This window comes from Metopolophium dirhodum, chromosome 1 (assembly GCF_019925205.1).
Source record: "Metopolophium dirhodum isolate CAU chromosome 1, ASM1992520v1, whole genome shotgun sequence".
Lineage (NCBI taxonomy): Eukaryota > Metazoa > Arthropoda > Insecta > Hemiptera > Aphididae > Metopolophium > Metopolophium dirhodum.
Genome location: NC_083560.1, coordinates 58,734,530 through 58,751,505, shown reverse-complemented (window position 1 = coordinate 58,751,505; position 16,976 = coordinate 58,734,530). Strand labels below are relative to the sequence as shown.

The window sequence follows — 16,976 nt, the reverse complement described above, 5'->3', positions numbered from 1 at the left end:
TATCGCCACCATTATTCTTTTAAAATGTATTTATTTAATTTTTTTAATTTATAGTATCAACTTGTATGTTTTGATATGCAATACATCATCGTCTAGGCCAGACCCATTGACCCATTTTAACTATTAGGAGATTATAGAGAAATCTGCCTCAGGACACTGAATTTGTTTTAGGAGAGATATAGATTATAGATAAACACTTAGGCATAAATCCCAAGGTTTCTAAGGGTGATTAGTATCTCTTGTTACAAAATTAGAATTCTCGTTATTAATGTCATTGACTATAACAAAAGTATTCATGAAGAGGATGTCAGTACACATGCATTAATTTTGCGAATTTCCTCAGTTACTTGTGACCTTAGTTTTCAACTATAAATATCTAAACACGAAGTACAGGGCCATAGACGTGGTAGGGGGTAGTAAGCTATATAAAATTACCAAAATATTTTAAAGTGTTTATTTTAATATGATGAACCCCCTCCCCCTAAACTAAATTCCTGTTTACGGAACAGACGGAGTACAATGGGCCAAAAAAAAAGGACAAACTTAGCAGGGCCCATAAAAGTGTCATTATTAACATTGATAAAAAAAAATATTAGGCAAACTCATTAACAAAAATAGATTTATAGAGTTAAAATTAAACTTAATTTTATGTAATTTGAATTTTAGTAAATAACTGTTAATTTTTTATACATATTTATGCATGTTATATAAATATTTAGCAAAATATATTATACACGACTGATTAGATATTATATTATGAAGTGTGTCAGAAGCCAGGGCCATTGCTATTCGCGGGTCTGAGATGCTTACATTTATGATGGACCCCAATGAACCCCCAAGTTTAAAGGTGAATTTTCGATTTTTGGTAACCACCCCAAACCACACTCCTAGAAACAAATTATAGTTCTAGTTTTTTTCAGAAAACAATATTCGAAATTGTGGGGTCACCAAATGATGAAAATACACACGATATTAGTAGAAAAAATTATTAGATTTTAAACTGTATAGGTTTATGATAGCAGTTATTTTGTTGTCATTTAAAAATATTATTTGTACAAATTATTACATTTTATATATACAATGACATTTCTAAATGCTGTAAAACACGATTGAGCATAAAACGATTAAGCATGATATACCTTTCTAGCAACACGATTGAGCATAGAATATTTTATGCGATGTTGCCACATTCACGTGGACGAAATTTTGTAATTTATTATTTTCACGTATTATTACATCAATTGACAATTATTATGATACCAGACGCGAGCCGTGAGCTGAGCCCAGCTTTATCGACGGGCGCTTGTAAATTGCGTCCACATGAAGCCGGTAGTAAGAATACTATAGTAAATTGCGCCCTTGATTTTTTAGTTTCTAAAATAGGTATCGTAAATTACGCCCGAGATTTTTCGGGGTCTAAAATGGGTATAGTAAATTGCACCCATGGAAACTAAGTGACCTTGAATTCATCGTTACCTATTATGTGTATTTTAAAAATACTGTTGTTCATTTATTGTTGGATAATCCGAACGTTTATCGCAATAATCGTTATGATATCAGCGATAACAATGGCCTTTGCACGTATACAACGACTTTACGTATAGGTAATAATTTAGTAAGCTGTTTGCGTGCAACAGTGAAACATGGATATTATACAAACTGGATTTAGTCAGAAAAAATGATGTTATAATCTACCAAACTTATAAATTTTCAAAATTGAGTTGTCTTCGAGTGAAACAAAGTTAATCATAATCTAAGACCTTGAAAAAAGTGCATTGAGTCGCCTAAATGACTATCATAAAAATAATATTTCTATTGAGCGCAATTTACTACACAGAAATTTGTACCTGAAAAATAATGGGCGCAATTTACAATTATTTTTCTTCGTTTGGCGCAATTTACATCTGCCCTTATCGAAAATGTTATCGATTAATAAATTAGTTCCGGAGCAATAGAGTTCCGACATTTTAAGCATTTAAAATCGGGGGAAAATATGAGATGATAAATTAGGATATAATTCGAAAATTATTATAGAAATAATATCAGTGTTCGATCACCCATACTCTATAGTATTTTTGACTTATAAACCAAGTAGTATTTTTTTTAATTCGTATCATATTTTGATTTTATTATTTTCATAACTATTATTATTATTATTTTTATCAAACAGATTTATGAAATGTAACTATTTTATTGACTATGAAATCATATTATTTTTTTGATATGTTATATTTTGAATTATTATAATTATTTAAATAAATATTTTTCTATAATATAGCTTAAAATGGAAAATGGCAACGTTGCAGAGTTTTTTATGCTCAATTGTGTAGGTTTTCTTTTGTATTCCGATTTCTTTTGATACGCTGACAATTTGGCTCAATCGTGTCGCAAAAAAGGTGTTTTATGCTCAATCGTGTCTCAGCCTTTAAATGCGACGTTTTATGCAAAAAATAATTCAACAAACCGTATAACTAATAGTAAAATAAATGTCTACAGCAATATAAATAATACATATACATTATACATAGGTACCTATAATATATAGGCTGCCAGGCTGATAGATAGTCTGTTCTCCGAATTATTTTTTAGTTTTTGTATTTAATGGGTTAGCATTGAATTAAAATATAACACAAAGATTATAGTGACTTACTGCTCAATGGCGAAGTACAACATACACTGAACACCTGTTGTACATCAGAGCGGTTACTTACATTCCCCCTTTTTTATATTCAAATTATATATTCGATAAAAATATCATTAAATAAGATTTGAATAATTTTAATTTTTTCTTGTACATTATAATGAATAGGTACTGATCTGGAGCATAATTATTTGTTGTAATTATATAACCAGCTATATTTAAGTATTTGTGCTTATTGCGCGTTTATTAAAAACAGGCAGTATAGTTTTATAATATTACAAGTTGAAACTAAACGCTGACAAATACAATTCGTAAACATCACCTGCCCAAGGCATAAAGACAAACATAACCTAACCGACAAATAAAATTGAATGGATAAAAAACCATGTTTGTAGAGGTGTTAGACACACTGCACTACACTCTAATGATATAGGTACAAGATGATTATTTTGAAGGTAAATACTCACGCGTGTTTTTTAATGGTATAAAGTATTATAACATTTTTTATATCCCGAAAAGTGTATTGATATTTAAAAAAAATGTTGTCTAGTATAAAGTACCTGAAAAATAACGCAGTAAAAATAAATTTTTTTTAAAAAGTTTGTTTGATGACTTCAAGTTATGTAAAAATAATATTCTCCAAAAACATGATACTTTTTAAGGAGAAAAGAGTTTACTGTTATAAAAGAATAACGTTGTAGGTACCTATAAGCACTTAAGTTATGGAACTATCGTTGTTTATATAGAAAGCGAGAATAATAATAATGGATATAGGTATATAACATACATATGTATATATTATATTAAATATAGAAAATAGAAAATAGAAATATATAACATTTGTGAAGACTCGTTTGAGGGTTCACTGGTTCAGGGCCAATTTCAATAGGGTGGACAACGTACAATTCCCCTGTCACGCAACCTACTCATTGAAACCGAATAACGCAGAATATATTATAATGCCAGGTGCACATTATTGTATAGATTTATTGCAGTCTACTGGTACATCTCGAATTAAACGGCGTCGTAGGTATATAATAATATATAACTATAACTTGTAGGATTCGTCACTGATTTCAATCGACCGTCGGGAGAACCCAATGAAATTTTTTTTCAAGTAGCCGTTTTATTGTCCCTTATTGATTTTTAGTATGTTTATTTTTATAGAGAATAGACTATAACATAACATAAAAATTACATATTTTGCACTGATAAACTAAAACAATTTAAAGTCAAAATTAAAATACTCATTAAGATAATGATACACACTCCGATTTGCGTTAGTGACATTAATTATGTGTCTACGACTTACAGATGGTTTTTAATGAAATTATAGATTGGCGAGACACATCATTGATTTTTCGTATATGGTAGGGAAAGGTACGTAGACTAATAAGCGCGTGCATATTTATTATATATTATCTACAGTTATCAATATAATATGTCTTAGTCCATAAGGGACTTTGTAATATAATATGCCAATCATTTCTGTACCCAAATAGCAGTTGATCATTTAATATATTATTTTTTTGTGGCCATGACAGAAATTTTAACTGCGATTTATCTAGCAATCATTATTATAGAGGACTATCGTTTTTATGATGTACTGCCTCGACCCAAGAACCACATCCCCGAGACACAATGAATGTGACGTCATACATTTTATATAATGAATATTAAAACGCAAATAACCTTTAATTTTATAAGTAGGTAATATAGTAAAAATGTTTAGGAAAATAATTGTAAAATCTCAATGAGTTTGTGCATTTTGAATAATACATAGGTGCTATACAATTCAGATGAAAACTGAACATATACATCCTGTTAGTTTCTTCGAAGTATGTAGGTATACAGTTTCATATTATGCAATAATTGATATAGTGTGAATTATTAAATTAATGTATAATAATAGTAACAATAGTATTATACAATGGGTACATAATATTATATAATAATATGGAGACTCGTGAAATTAAATTGACGCTACGTCTTGCGCCGTCGTCACTAAACCACCCCATTTCCGCACCAAACACGAAAAATCAATACCGTGTCATCTATATTTTAGCCAGGGTATCAGAGCCTGTATTTTATACAAATAAAAAAAAACCGGGATGTGGTGAACCTGCGCTCTCGAGACGCTTGTTGTACCTCTGGTGTTTATGGATCGAATCAAGCCACTCTCGATTTCACATTGTCACAATGTCACATACCGTGTTGACAACGTAAGGCTTTTAATAGTATTTATTTTTTTTATTATTATTATTATTCTATGCTCTCTTAATTTGCTTTTAGGTTTTTACAAATCCTAGACGTGTGCCATTTGAGGGTAATGGAACTCTAATAAAAACGATCGACAACTCAAGTGCCTGCGATACATGAAGGTAAATATGGTATTCGAGTATCGCAGTTTAATAAATTTTCCAGAACATTTTTCGTTGTAATATTATTATTTATTGCTCTTTATTCAAATGTGAGTGAATTTATATATTTAAGTTATTTTTAAATTGTTATACTTATTGTTATATATTATTTAATATACTGTGCATGTTCACCCCCATTAATTGAATTTTGAAATTAATCTAAGGATTATATTTTCAAATAATAAGTAGCAACTAAGATTTTGTATACCGTGTGTATACCTACCAAGTATACTGTAACGATACACACTTCTTTATGGATATAATATAATAGTTTTTAATAATTATTTTACGAAAATTGTAAATATATGTAACATTTTATCAAGTATTCTGGTACTTATTAGCCTTAAATAATGTTATTAAGTTATACAATGTCAATAGATAAATATTAATCATAGCAATATGTTTACCTATTTACTTTTATTAAATAGTATATTCTTGAAACCATATATAGGATATGGCATTTTTGCAAAATTTTACATAAAAAAATTCAAAAATCGAACCAATAATTCTTATTTATAATCGTTTTAAATGAATGGAGTACTCCTCCCAGTTACCCAGTTACCATCCACTAACCTACATAATTTGATGGGGTGTCCCCATGATGCACTAGCACTACACTACTCATCAAAAGTTTAATCTCCAATTATTGGTTTAATATTAATATTTCACATACAAAAAATATTCTGCTTCAGAATAAAAGTAAAATTAAAAGTAATTAAAAGTAATAAGAAATCAAATTATGAATTACTTTTTACGAAATCAAGACCTATAAAAAATTATAATATCTATATATAATTACTGACTTAAACGTAAATACCTATACATTATATATTTTTATTTTTCAAAAGCTCTAAATGTATAAATAATCATACTGAAGCATCCAGTGGATATAGGTACATTGTACAATGTTATTTTTCACACACAAAACAATAAACATATTATTTTATAATAAATGAATATTTCCAACACTCTATGCATAAACTTGATTATGGAATAACTATAGTCTATAGAACAATTTAGTGTGTATATTTAATTATTTAAATTTATTTATTATTATTTATTTATAATAAATTGGATTCCTTATAACATTATAATTTATAACTGTATTGATAATATTGTAATACGTTGTAACATGCCAACTTTAATTTGTAGGAATAATATTGTTTTACTTTGTTGAATGGATTTTACTAATGTCTAATGGCGATTAGTAAATTAGTCAACAGTTCATAAATATGCGTGTTAACTGTTTATATATAAATAAGTAGGCAGTATACGAGTATGATAATTAACTAGGTACATTGTAGTCAGAGTAAATTAATTTTAACCAATATTACACTTATTAGTTATTTCTTATTAGCAAACAGTAGGTATAGCAAATGTACATAACAAAGTCGCTTTAATATTATATTGTATAGTTGTCTCATAAACGATAAACATAGATCATAGATCATATTATAAGTTAATTATTAATCATAACAGATTGGATCAAATATAAATGTATAAATGATGCTAAATGTAATTACGTATTTTATAATTAAAGCGTACCTATCTTAATATAATAAAAATCTAAGTTGTTTTCAAACATTCTGTAACTTACCTATTAGTTATTTTTATTTTGTTTAATTCAACAGAAGCAGATCCAACTCATTATATTGTGGGGGGGGAGTCACCTAAAAGTATAACAATTGAATGATAACAACTTGTTCATCACTCATTGAGTACAGTGTTAGATATCGTTAGGTTTATCGTTTATTGTATTTTCTTTAGGCGTATGCACATTGCACGTATACAATAATTTTTTTTGAGAACGAATGGGCGATCATCCCTAGTGGATTCACCCCTGTAATTCAAAAATGAACAACCGTAGATACATGTTCCTCACTAGTTATTAATATACTAGCTGCAATGAAAAAACAAATTTAACATGTAAAGATTTTTTATGAACATTTAAAATTAGAATTTCGACAAAATTCTTCAAATTTACGAACATTATCAAAGATTTTGTAGTTTAAAATTCATACAATTTTGAATATTCCTACCTGGGGTTTAATACAATTTAAATACAAATTTAATACAAAGTCACAAAATTTGTAAAAATTATGAAAATGTATAAAATGTTCAATTTTAATAGCTATTGGTTGTCAATTTATGCAAGGTTTCTCATAAGTAGTTTTTACTGAAACCCACAAATGTAATAATAAACAAGCACAATTTTTTTATAGACATTTTAAGTTTAAATGTTGATAAAGAATAACGATTTTATTTATACACCTAATCACACAATTTTTCGTCTTTAAATGTTTAGATTAATTTTAAGATAATACCTTTTTATACACCGTATAATAATACAGTATAATACAGTATGATTAATAATAAAATAAATCAATATAACATAAATACAAGTAATATATTATTTTATTTTACTTTTATTTTTATTTTATTTATATATGCCAACCGGCTTTTACAAAAGAGTGAAAAGATAAATATAATATGATAACACTAATATATGGTATACCTCGGTACCGTAGCCAGGAGGTGGGTACTGGGGGCACGTACCCCCGATATTTTTTTTGGCTTGTTTTATATTATATTATATGTTTGATAAAAATTAAAAATTGAGGCTGTCGAAAGCGATCCATTTTGAAGGGGTCAGATTTTGGAAATATTCTACATACATCGTTAGTGCTGTGTGACTGATCATTAATGTGTGTGAGTTCCCCAAACGCTTTATGTATAATTAAAGATAAACGGTGGCTAAGATTCTTGGACCTCAGTAACGTACATACGCGCAGTCACATCACTATATTTGGTGATAAAAAAATGTTCAACTCCCATTTGCCATGAAACTCCCAAAAAGTGGAAAAAAAATTTACCCAGTACCAAAATCCCTATTTTAATTTTGAAAACATATTTGAATTCCTTAATCTCTTTTCTAGGTTATGGAGGAAATGGATTTTTGATTTGTTATATTGTTTAATTAGTATAGACGTATAGTACCAAATTAATTTTTTTTTTTGTCAAAATTCACTTTTACTACAATATTACCAAAAAAAGAAATTTGCTTCCTACAAAACACAGACAAAAAGCAGAGAAATTCTAATATTTTTTCAAAATTAAAATTGGACTTCTAGAAGCATATTTTTTCAGCTTATTGGTCTAAACTCTAAATTGCACAAAAAACGACCAGCTTTCAAAAGCCTAATATAGTCTTGAATTTTTGTTGGTAAATTTTAATAATATTCGAACAAAAAATGGAATGTATTGCTTACAACACATTTTGTTTTGATATAATGATAATAATATATTAATATGCTGATATTAATGAATACATTAACCTATAGTTTACAATAATATTAATTCATTTTTATCTTAAATGTAGATACCATAGTTGTTAACATAAATATAAAGTCATAAAAAGAGTAGATACACTTTATGAACAAAGGGGTCATAATTCGATATTTTAGCATTTCAAAGGCTAGAGAAAAAAATTAAATGCCCCCCCCCCCCCCCAAAAAAAAAAAAAAGAAAGTTTTTCTGGCTACGGCACTGGTATAACTAGTAATAATATAAATGTAAAAGTATATATAACAAGGTAAAGCAATAACAATTAGGGCGAAGATTAAACTGAATTGGCAGATCTAAGTATTCTGTGCATGGGGTGGTTGTGGCAAAAGGAAGTGGAATGTGTGGAAATATAAAAAGGAATATGATAACAAATATTGTGAGAGAGAACTTTGAATAAAACTTGAGAAAAAAAGTCAGGTGGCATCTATATAACTGTTGAGAAGCGTATATATATATAAGTATATAATAAAATATACTTAAAAATGTAGGCTTACAACCCGTCTCCCCTCACAATCGTTTGTCGCAATTATTTATCATTGAATTCTAATTTAACACATCCATTACACTGACCTACTTACTTAATCCAGATTTTTTACTGAACAATAATTCGCTTGTAGTATGAAATTGTAAATTTAACATTACATGTTTAGGTGGAGTCAAATGAGAAAGCAATACAATGAATGAACCTAGTCAAGAACCAGTGGACCATGAGAAAATGAATGAACCTAATCAAGAACCATTGGACCCTGACAAAATGAATGAACCTAATGAAGAACCATTGGACCCTGACAAAATGAATGAACCTAATGAAGAACCATTGGACCCCGAAAAAATGAATGAACCTAATCAAGAAACATTGGAACACGATAAAAAGAATGAACCTAATCAAGAACCATTGGACCATGGTAAAAAGAATGAACCTGATCAAAAATCACTGGACCATGATACAATTGCTGATCAACTTGGAAGGTAATATTTAAATAATAAAAAGCTCCGAATCACCCCTACCAATATTTTACTTACTTTTGGAACAAAATCTGCTTTTTAATTAAGAATAAACTATTTTATGATTAAATATTATGTGCTATTCATGCACTTTTATTTATGTTATTTTCGTATCACATGTTATAAATGTTAAAATATCAAAATTCCTATACCTAGAGTTATTATATGCTTATACCTTCTAAAAGCAATTTTCAAAATACTAGGTTACCGCTGGTAAAAATACGATTATACCATATTACATCATAGGTACAGTTAAATGTCCCTTTCAAAATGGTCTTGTGAGTCTTAGATGCTAAGCCTGAGATGTTTTACTTGATATTTTTTTTTTTGTATCACTTGAAAACAAAATAAATATAACATTAATATACGATAACTAATATGCATTACAAAATATAATAAAATGTTTATGATATAACTGTATGTACTTTTATACTGTTTTAGCAGTCCAAATTTCGTTAAAAAAATCACAAATACTGTAAGAAACGTTGCCAATTATGTACAGTCTAATGGAAGTCGGGCGTAAGTTACTATAATGACGTCATGTCAAACTATGATTATAATTAATAGGTTTAAATGTATAAATTTTTTTTTATCGGAATTATTAGCTTTATCTGGGGAAGACCCGAAATCGGACCAGAGAATAATGCTGATGCTAATACTGGTACGGGTCAACATGCAACTGATGGTCCAAATGTAGCTAATGATGAGACGGGTTTATTGACTACGATACGTATTACTCAAAAACAGATTGGTAAAATATGTTTATATGCCATAACAATTATTGTATGTATAATATATAATAAATTGTACTTAAACATTGTTTACAAATAGTTTTCCAATGATTGCGTGTTTGATAGCTAATTGAATAACATCATCTGGTTTAAATAATAGCTGTCTAACATTTAATTAGTTTCCAATTGCAAATACAAGATTGCATAATAATAATTATTATTGTATAATATTTAAAAATGTAAACAAATATTCAACAGTAAACATTTAAATATTTCAATGTTATTTTAATTATAAGGTATAGGTATGCTGACGCCTGAGCTTTACATAATCATTACTCTTATATAGTCATAATTCATAAGTATATAGCACGGTAGGGTAACTAAGGGGCGAGGGCAGTGGCGTTTTGCGGGGGACAAGGGGGGGACTTCCCCCCCCCCCCCGAAATGTATTATTTAGCCCCTCCAAATAATCAACACTTAAAAAGTATTCTTAACAAGACTGTTAACATTATATTATAATATTAAAATATTTTTTTCCTCAAATTACTTTATAAAAGTTTATATTTATTTTAGGTTTCTCTTGTTGAATAATATTATGTTGACGTAGGTATTGTCAGTGTTATTCGTGACTATTATAATCCGTGATTTGTGAACACAATTTGGTCGCTGGGGGAGGGGGTACATGTCACATCATCTAATCATTATGTATCAACGTTTATTACAAAGTTTACTACGACCTGAAGAGGCTTTATAGATGACCAGGTTAAATACTCTAAACGTAGACTTAATTTTAGTCCAATTCTATAATTTGTTTTTTTTTTTCAAAAAATAATGATAATGGAGATGAACCCTCCACGAGTCTGTTAACAGTCTTAGGTAAAACCCTAACCGAACTAAAACCTTACATACTATGTTACGTCATTACTTTAGATTATTAGCAAAATGATGCTATTTAAAAAAAAAATGGAAGAACCATTTTAAAACAAGACTTACCCGAACTTATAGAATTTTAAATTGTTTGTCATCCTATAGGAAATCAAAACTTTGAAAAAAAACTATTTTATAAACGTTATTGACTACATTTTTATTTTTAGATAAGCGACTCCAATGTACCGTTTGTTTGGACGAATATGAACTTGGTGAGGAAGCGATAAAATTGACTTGTAGTCATATATTTCATGAGAAATGCATCACTCATTGGATTATTATGGTAGGTAATTGGTTTTTTTATTCATTAGTTGATATATTATTGTGAATAATATGGCAAAAAACTGTTTTTGTTTGCAAGATAGTACATTAGTACATAGTAAGTACCTCCTTAATATTTTGATAATATTAAACGAGTACAATAGTTATTCTCTCGAGTTAAGTAAGCTTAATAATTTACCTTTCATTTCAATTATAAATAACTAATAGATTATAATTAAGTACAGAATATATAAATATTTAGGTACAATAAACTACATTTTTTAATTATTCTTAATTCTAAAAATGTAAATGAGTCCAAACTAATTTTCTTCAGTTTTCTTCTTCGACGTTTTTAAATAAAATTATATTTAATACATAATGATATTAATTTACAGTTTTTCAATTTTCTGCCATAGAAATTTCTAACCTTGGTAACTAACATGTTGGACCGTTTTCGCTCAGAACAGGTTTTCATCGTATACAATGATTTGTTATTGAATTCACATGTAACACATTCATTACAGAGCCTTCTCAATGACAAGGTACACTCGACACTGTAGGTAGTAGGTACTGACGTACAGTAGCTGCTAAGAAAAGCGGTTACCTGTATTAGACCGATTTTTAATTCAATTTTTTATTTGAAATGTTAATATATTTTTTTTGACCGCAATTTACATCAAATATATTATAACATACGATTATTTGTATATCTACTAGTATTTTTATTTTGAAATTTTTCACTTCATGCAAATCTGACCGTTCTTACAGAGTAATTAATATAATATATTGCTCGTATTTCTTGCAAATCGGCGATGCAGCAAAAACAAACGAATTCATACGCTATTCAACCTATATATAGTTAATGATTTTCGCACGAAATTCGGAAACACCGATTCTTATCACTGCTATAATAATATAATGGATATACATGTAAATATTGTAGCTATATAAATACACATAGCTGTGCCAAGGAAGGGGGTGGAAAAAGTTGTAACATTTTAAAGGGTGGCAAATTTTTAATTATGTATATGTTTAATGGGGGGGGGGGGGGGGGGGGGGCTAATTATTATTGGGGGGAAATAAATGTTAGCACGGAACTGCCTAGCCTGCAGACGGCCAGGTGTCCTAAACGCAATCAATCGCATAAACTTAAACGCTTTTAACTTAAATAATATATTTCATTGCAGCATGGTACGTGCCCGGTCTGTCGCAGATACTTCTGTCCCGGCGAGCTCCATCTTCCGCTGGAACGAGTCAGCCTGTTTCGGTCCATCTTACGGCGCGTGTACCGCATAATTTGCTCACCGTTGATATATTTCTTCCCTAGTCTCGGTTATGCTCAAGCTATGAACGATAGACGTCGGCCGACTCCCATGTACAGACTCATACGCGCGGAGCGAGTGACATCGCCAATAGAACCCTTCCCGACCGCATCCAGCGAAGTAATCGACGACTACATCTTTTGCCACGTCATGTTCGTCTTGCAGAACGCGAACAACGAACAGCATCCCGGCTCGGTCAATTCCATAGCCGCGGACATGCGCAGACGCTTTAGCCACTTGCACAGAGAAGCCAACGCCAATCCAGCTGCAGACGAAAACCCGCCACCCCGAACGACCGGAATTTCACTTTCCTCCTGATATCCTCTCGGCGGAGTACCTAGGTCATTACTAGCTCCCCAAATAAACCATAGTTAGTACTCGCTGATCAATGGCAGAGCTTAGCGAAGTAGTTAAATAGTTATATTATCTTAGTCGATGACGTTGTATTATTATGACGTGTATAGTGCGCGCTCACGCGATAGAAATATTATATAGTACAATATGTATTCAATACATATATGACTATATGAGGTTAGTGATGATCAAAAAATCATCTATAGTTGTAGTTATCTATAATTATCTATTTTATTATAAAACTCAATAAAAAGTATTTACCATATTTCTTCCTCGGTATTTAGGACAACTGCAAGTTTCAAACGACTACCGGCAAGTCGGTTTAATCGATTACATAAAAAAAAAACAATATCCAATAGATCAATTTTATATTTATATCTACATAGGTACGAAGATATTATATAAGGCTATTCAAGAATAATTATTACACGGGCTTAAATCATATTCACAAATTCTAAATTCATGTATTTTGGTCAAATACTAACGAGTATTTGAATAAACTAGGTACTAGCGTTATATTTAAATTTTTCATTTTTAGTTTTTCAATGTTGAATCTCTAAAACACTTATACAAATACAATAATATTATATTCTACCAAGTTTAATTATATTGAATGCCAAGTGTATTAATCAAATACTGAAATACTATTAATTACCTTAAATAAATACTTTTATATTAAAAAAAGAGAAACATTTTCTGAAATGAAACTCTGTTAAAGGAGAATAATATTGTAACTATTGTCTATTATAATAAAATATATAAATATATCATATCTATTATACCAACAGTTTTTTTCATTTCAACTAATACAAAACGGTACAGCCATATTATTATAATAATATTAAGACAAAATATAAATGGTGGCAGTAGATCTACAATATACATGCAATAAGTGTAATTGTATAGTTATAAATATTTTAGTAAATAGTGTCAAATGAAATAAAAAGTAAAAACCAATTATTCTAGAATATGGAAAATAAAAGAAGCGACAGCAATTTGCGATTTTTTACCAAGACATCATTTTTATTATTGGTTTGTGGCATAAATAGCTTACAATTAGTTAAAATATTTTGATAACTGTATTGTGTAATGAAAATAATTATTCACTTTATAATGGCATAAAGTTTCGACCTATTTTCAAAACGATTACACACAACCCAGGACTGTATACCTAATAGTCATCGCTATTTATATTCTGATGACTATCAGCTATATAGTGGGAACATAATATTGATATTTAAAACCAAGTTGCCAATAAAATATTAGGATATTTATATTATTGTTTATATCTTGACGTTATAAACTTATAGTATTAATATTATGTGGATAAGTGGCAGATAGTTTTTAAGGAGTTCAAAATAGGCAATTTTCAAATTGCATACATGTGGTTCTTGTTGCGTTGTAAATGATCATTAGTGTGTGTGACTGTGTGTAAAAGAATTAGTGGAGTGGTCATAGGCGGGCGCAGGCTTTTTTTGCAGATTATGCAATAAGAAAAATAGGGCTCCTCACAAGAAAAAAAAAATCATCCAAAGTCCCAACATATCTTGCAACCTAAGATAGGATACTTAATGTAATTTTGTTAAATTTAAATTTATTCTAAATTCTAATAAAGATTTTGAGTCGTTAAACATTTTTTTTCTACCATACGTAGGACTTAATCTACAATCTAAATTTTTGCAAATATACTACTTAGCTTCTTTGCTTCCCTCAGAATCTAAAATAGTACATAGTTTTACAGTAGAATATTAAACAATGCACTGTAGTGATAAGAAGTTTGAAATTTGAATTATATTTATTTAAAGAAAATGTATAATTTCTTAAAGTTTACATACATACTATATTGAATATATTAAATTTTTTTTGAAGAATTTCCACATCTTTATAATGACATAATGCTGTTAATTTATTGAGAATATTAAAAACCTAAAGTTCAAGTCTTAATCAAGTTATATCAAGAATTATTATTCTATAAATAGTTTTCATGTTTCAACCACTATTATCTATTATCTATTATCAACAATCTATTACTATCTACATGTAATATGTTACTCGGTGGCACGGTCTTGGCAAACATTGTAAACTGTGATAACAAGATAAAATCACAGAATGTCTACATTTTAGATTATCAGTATTATCACGGGGGTCGTGACTAAACTAAAAAAATTTTTTATATGTATTTTTTTTAATACTATTGAAGATACATATTATGATTTATTGATATTATGAATAACATGGGCCCCTCACATGAAGCCGCAGACTATGCAGCGGCATACCCTGCATACCCTGTGCGTACGCCTATGAAAGTGGTAAAAGTGGTAAAAGTGGTAATTTATGATCGTTTCAATGTACTTTTTGTCCATCCCACCTATCGACTAAATAATACGATAATATTTCAGAAAACTGATCTGAGTTTGTAATTAATGTTTACTTGAGATCGATCAGTCCACGTTTTAAATTTCTGATTTAAATTCCGAATAATCCGATGTCAAGTAGACAATAACAAACTCAGATTAGTTTTAAAAATTATTATGGCATTATTAGGTCGATAAGTACGATGGAGAAAAAAAAAGGAGGATAAGTGGATGTCACTCTGCTGTACAGTAGGTTACAAGTGGGTCACTGTAATGGATGGTGTTAAATTTGAATTCAATGGTATAATATTTAACGATTCTGAGCGAAAACGGTCAGTCAACTTATGATAGGAGCCTATGAAATAAGTATATTTGATGATATTATTGTGAATAAAGTAATTTATATATAACCTATTTACGTGGAGCCTTGTTTTAAATTTTCAATCCTTAGCCATAAAAGTTAAACATTTTATACATTTTTAACTACAAAATAATTAATAAATTATAAATTTGATAAATGTTGTCAACATTTGAACTTTAAATGCTTATAAAAAAAAATTGTGACTATGTATTTTTAATATTTTTCAACTGCAGTTGTAACATTATATCAGGAGCCTTGGATTAAATTTTCACGCTTTTTTACACAACAAATACAATTTTATTAATATTTATAGAAAAAAAAACTAAAAAAATTGAAAACTGACAATGTCCGTAAACAGCTCAAAAAGAGTCAAAATATTTTCAAAATTTTATGGTTTATAGAAAATGCTAATATAAACATTCAGTGAAATTTTAAATTATCTACAGTCATTCGTTTTTTAATTACAATAAAATAAGAAAATTGTTACATGAGAAATCGAGTGAATATCAAATGTTGTAAAAATATAAATTTCAGACGCTCATAAAAATTTAATTTAAGTTTCTTGTAGACATTTTTTTTTTGATAAAGGTAGACAAACTTATGAGTAATCTTATATTACATTTTCAAATCTTAGATTTAAAAAGAAAAATTTTTATGAATTCTCAACTCAAAATAATTTGCTAATTTTCGTGATTTTTCCGTATTTTATCAAAATTTGAACTTTAAATGCTTATAAATAAAAACTGTGACTAAGGATTTTCAATTTTTTTCATCTGCCTTTGAAACAATAACCTAGGAGCCTTCTATTAAATTTTCAAGCTTTTTTACTCAACAGATAATATTTTATTGATATTTATAGAAAAAAAAAACTATTAAAAAAATGGAAATTGACAATGCCCGTAAACAGCTCAAAATATTTGGAAAATGTTATTGTGTATAGGAAATGCAATTATAAACATAACCTACGGTCATTTGTTTTAGAGTTACACCAAAAACCAAAATCGATTTTCTCAAAAACAGATTTTGCGTAAAAATTCCCGTTTTTTCTTAATTTTTCTTTCTTTTTTCACGTCGCTTTTTAAAACTACTGGGAAATTTTTACTTTTGACCCCCCCAAAGTACCAACTAGATTCACTTTCCTATCAGACAAGTTACTGTTGAAGAAAATCCAAGTACTTTTACCGTCCTAAAAGGTGATGACAGACACAAAAATAAAAAAAAAATAACAAAAAAACACACATCATTGTAAAATCAA

General features: G+C 28.9%; 1 protein-coding gene across 2 annotated transcripts; it reads left to right on the top strand.

Moving 5' to 3' along the window:
• The first annotated feature begins 4,756 nt into the window (after positions 1-4,756).
• LOC132935361 (uncharacterized) lies at positions 4,757-13,723 on the top strand. 2 transcript variants are annotated; one of them, XM_061001890.1, is made up of 7 exons: positions 4,757-4,863; positions 4,934-5,022; positions 9,057-9,375; positions 9,856-9,930; positions 10,017-10,162; positions 11,237-11,352; positions 12,518-13,723. In XM_061001890.1, the coding sequence occupies exons 3-7, from the start codon at positions 9,083-9,085 to the stop codon at positions 12,968-12,970; spliced, it is 1,083 nt and encodes a 360-aa protein (XP_060857873.1). In that variant the 5' UTR covers positions 4,757-4,863; positions 4,934-5,022; positions 9,057-9,082; the 3' UTR covers positions 12,971-13,723. The 2 variants fall into 2 exon arrangements, with proteins under 2 accessions (XP_060857873.1, XP_060857872.1); XM_061001889.1 differs by having other exon boundaries at positions 9,853-9,930.
• The last annotated feature ends 3,253 nt before the right edge of the window (positions 13,724-16,976 follow it).

What these genes read in the sequence shown, in the direction of transcription:
- LOC132935361 (XM_061001889.1), top strand. Translation starts at nt 9,083, where the DNA reads ATGAATGAACCTAGTCAAGAACCAGTGGACCATGAGAAAATGAATGAA. An exon ending in ATTGCTGATCAACTTGGAAG is followed by an intron (nt 9,376 to 9,852) that starts GTAATATTTAAA and finishes ATACTGTTTTAG; the next exon opens with CAGTCCAAATTTCGTTAAAA. An exon ending in TATTACTCAAAAACAGATTG is followed by an intron (nt 10,163 to 11,236) that starts GTAAAATATGTT and finishes TTTTATTTTTAG; the next exon opens with ATAAGCGACTCCAATGTACC.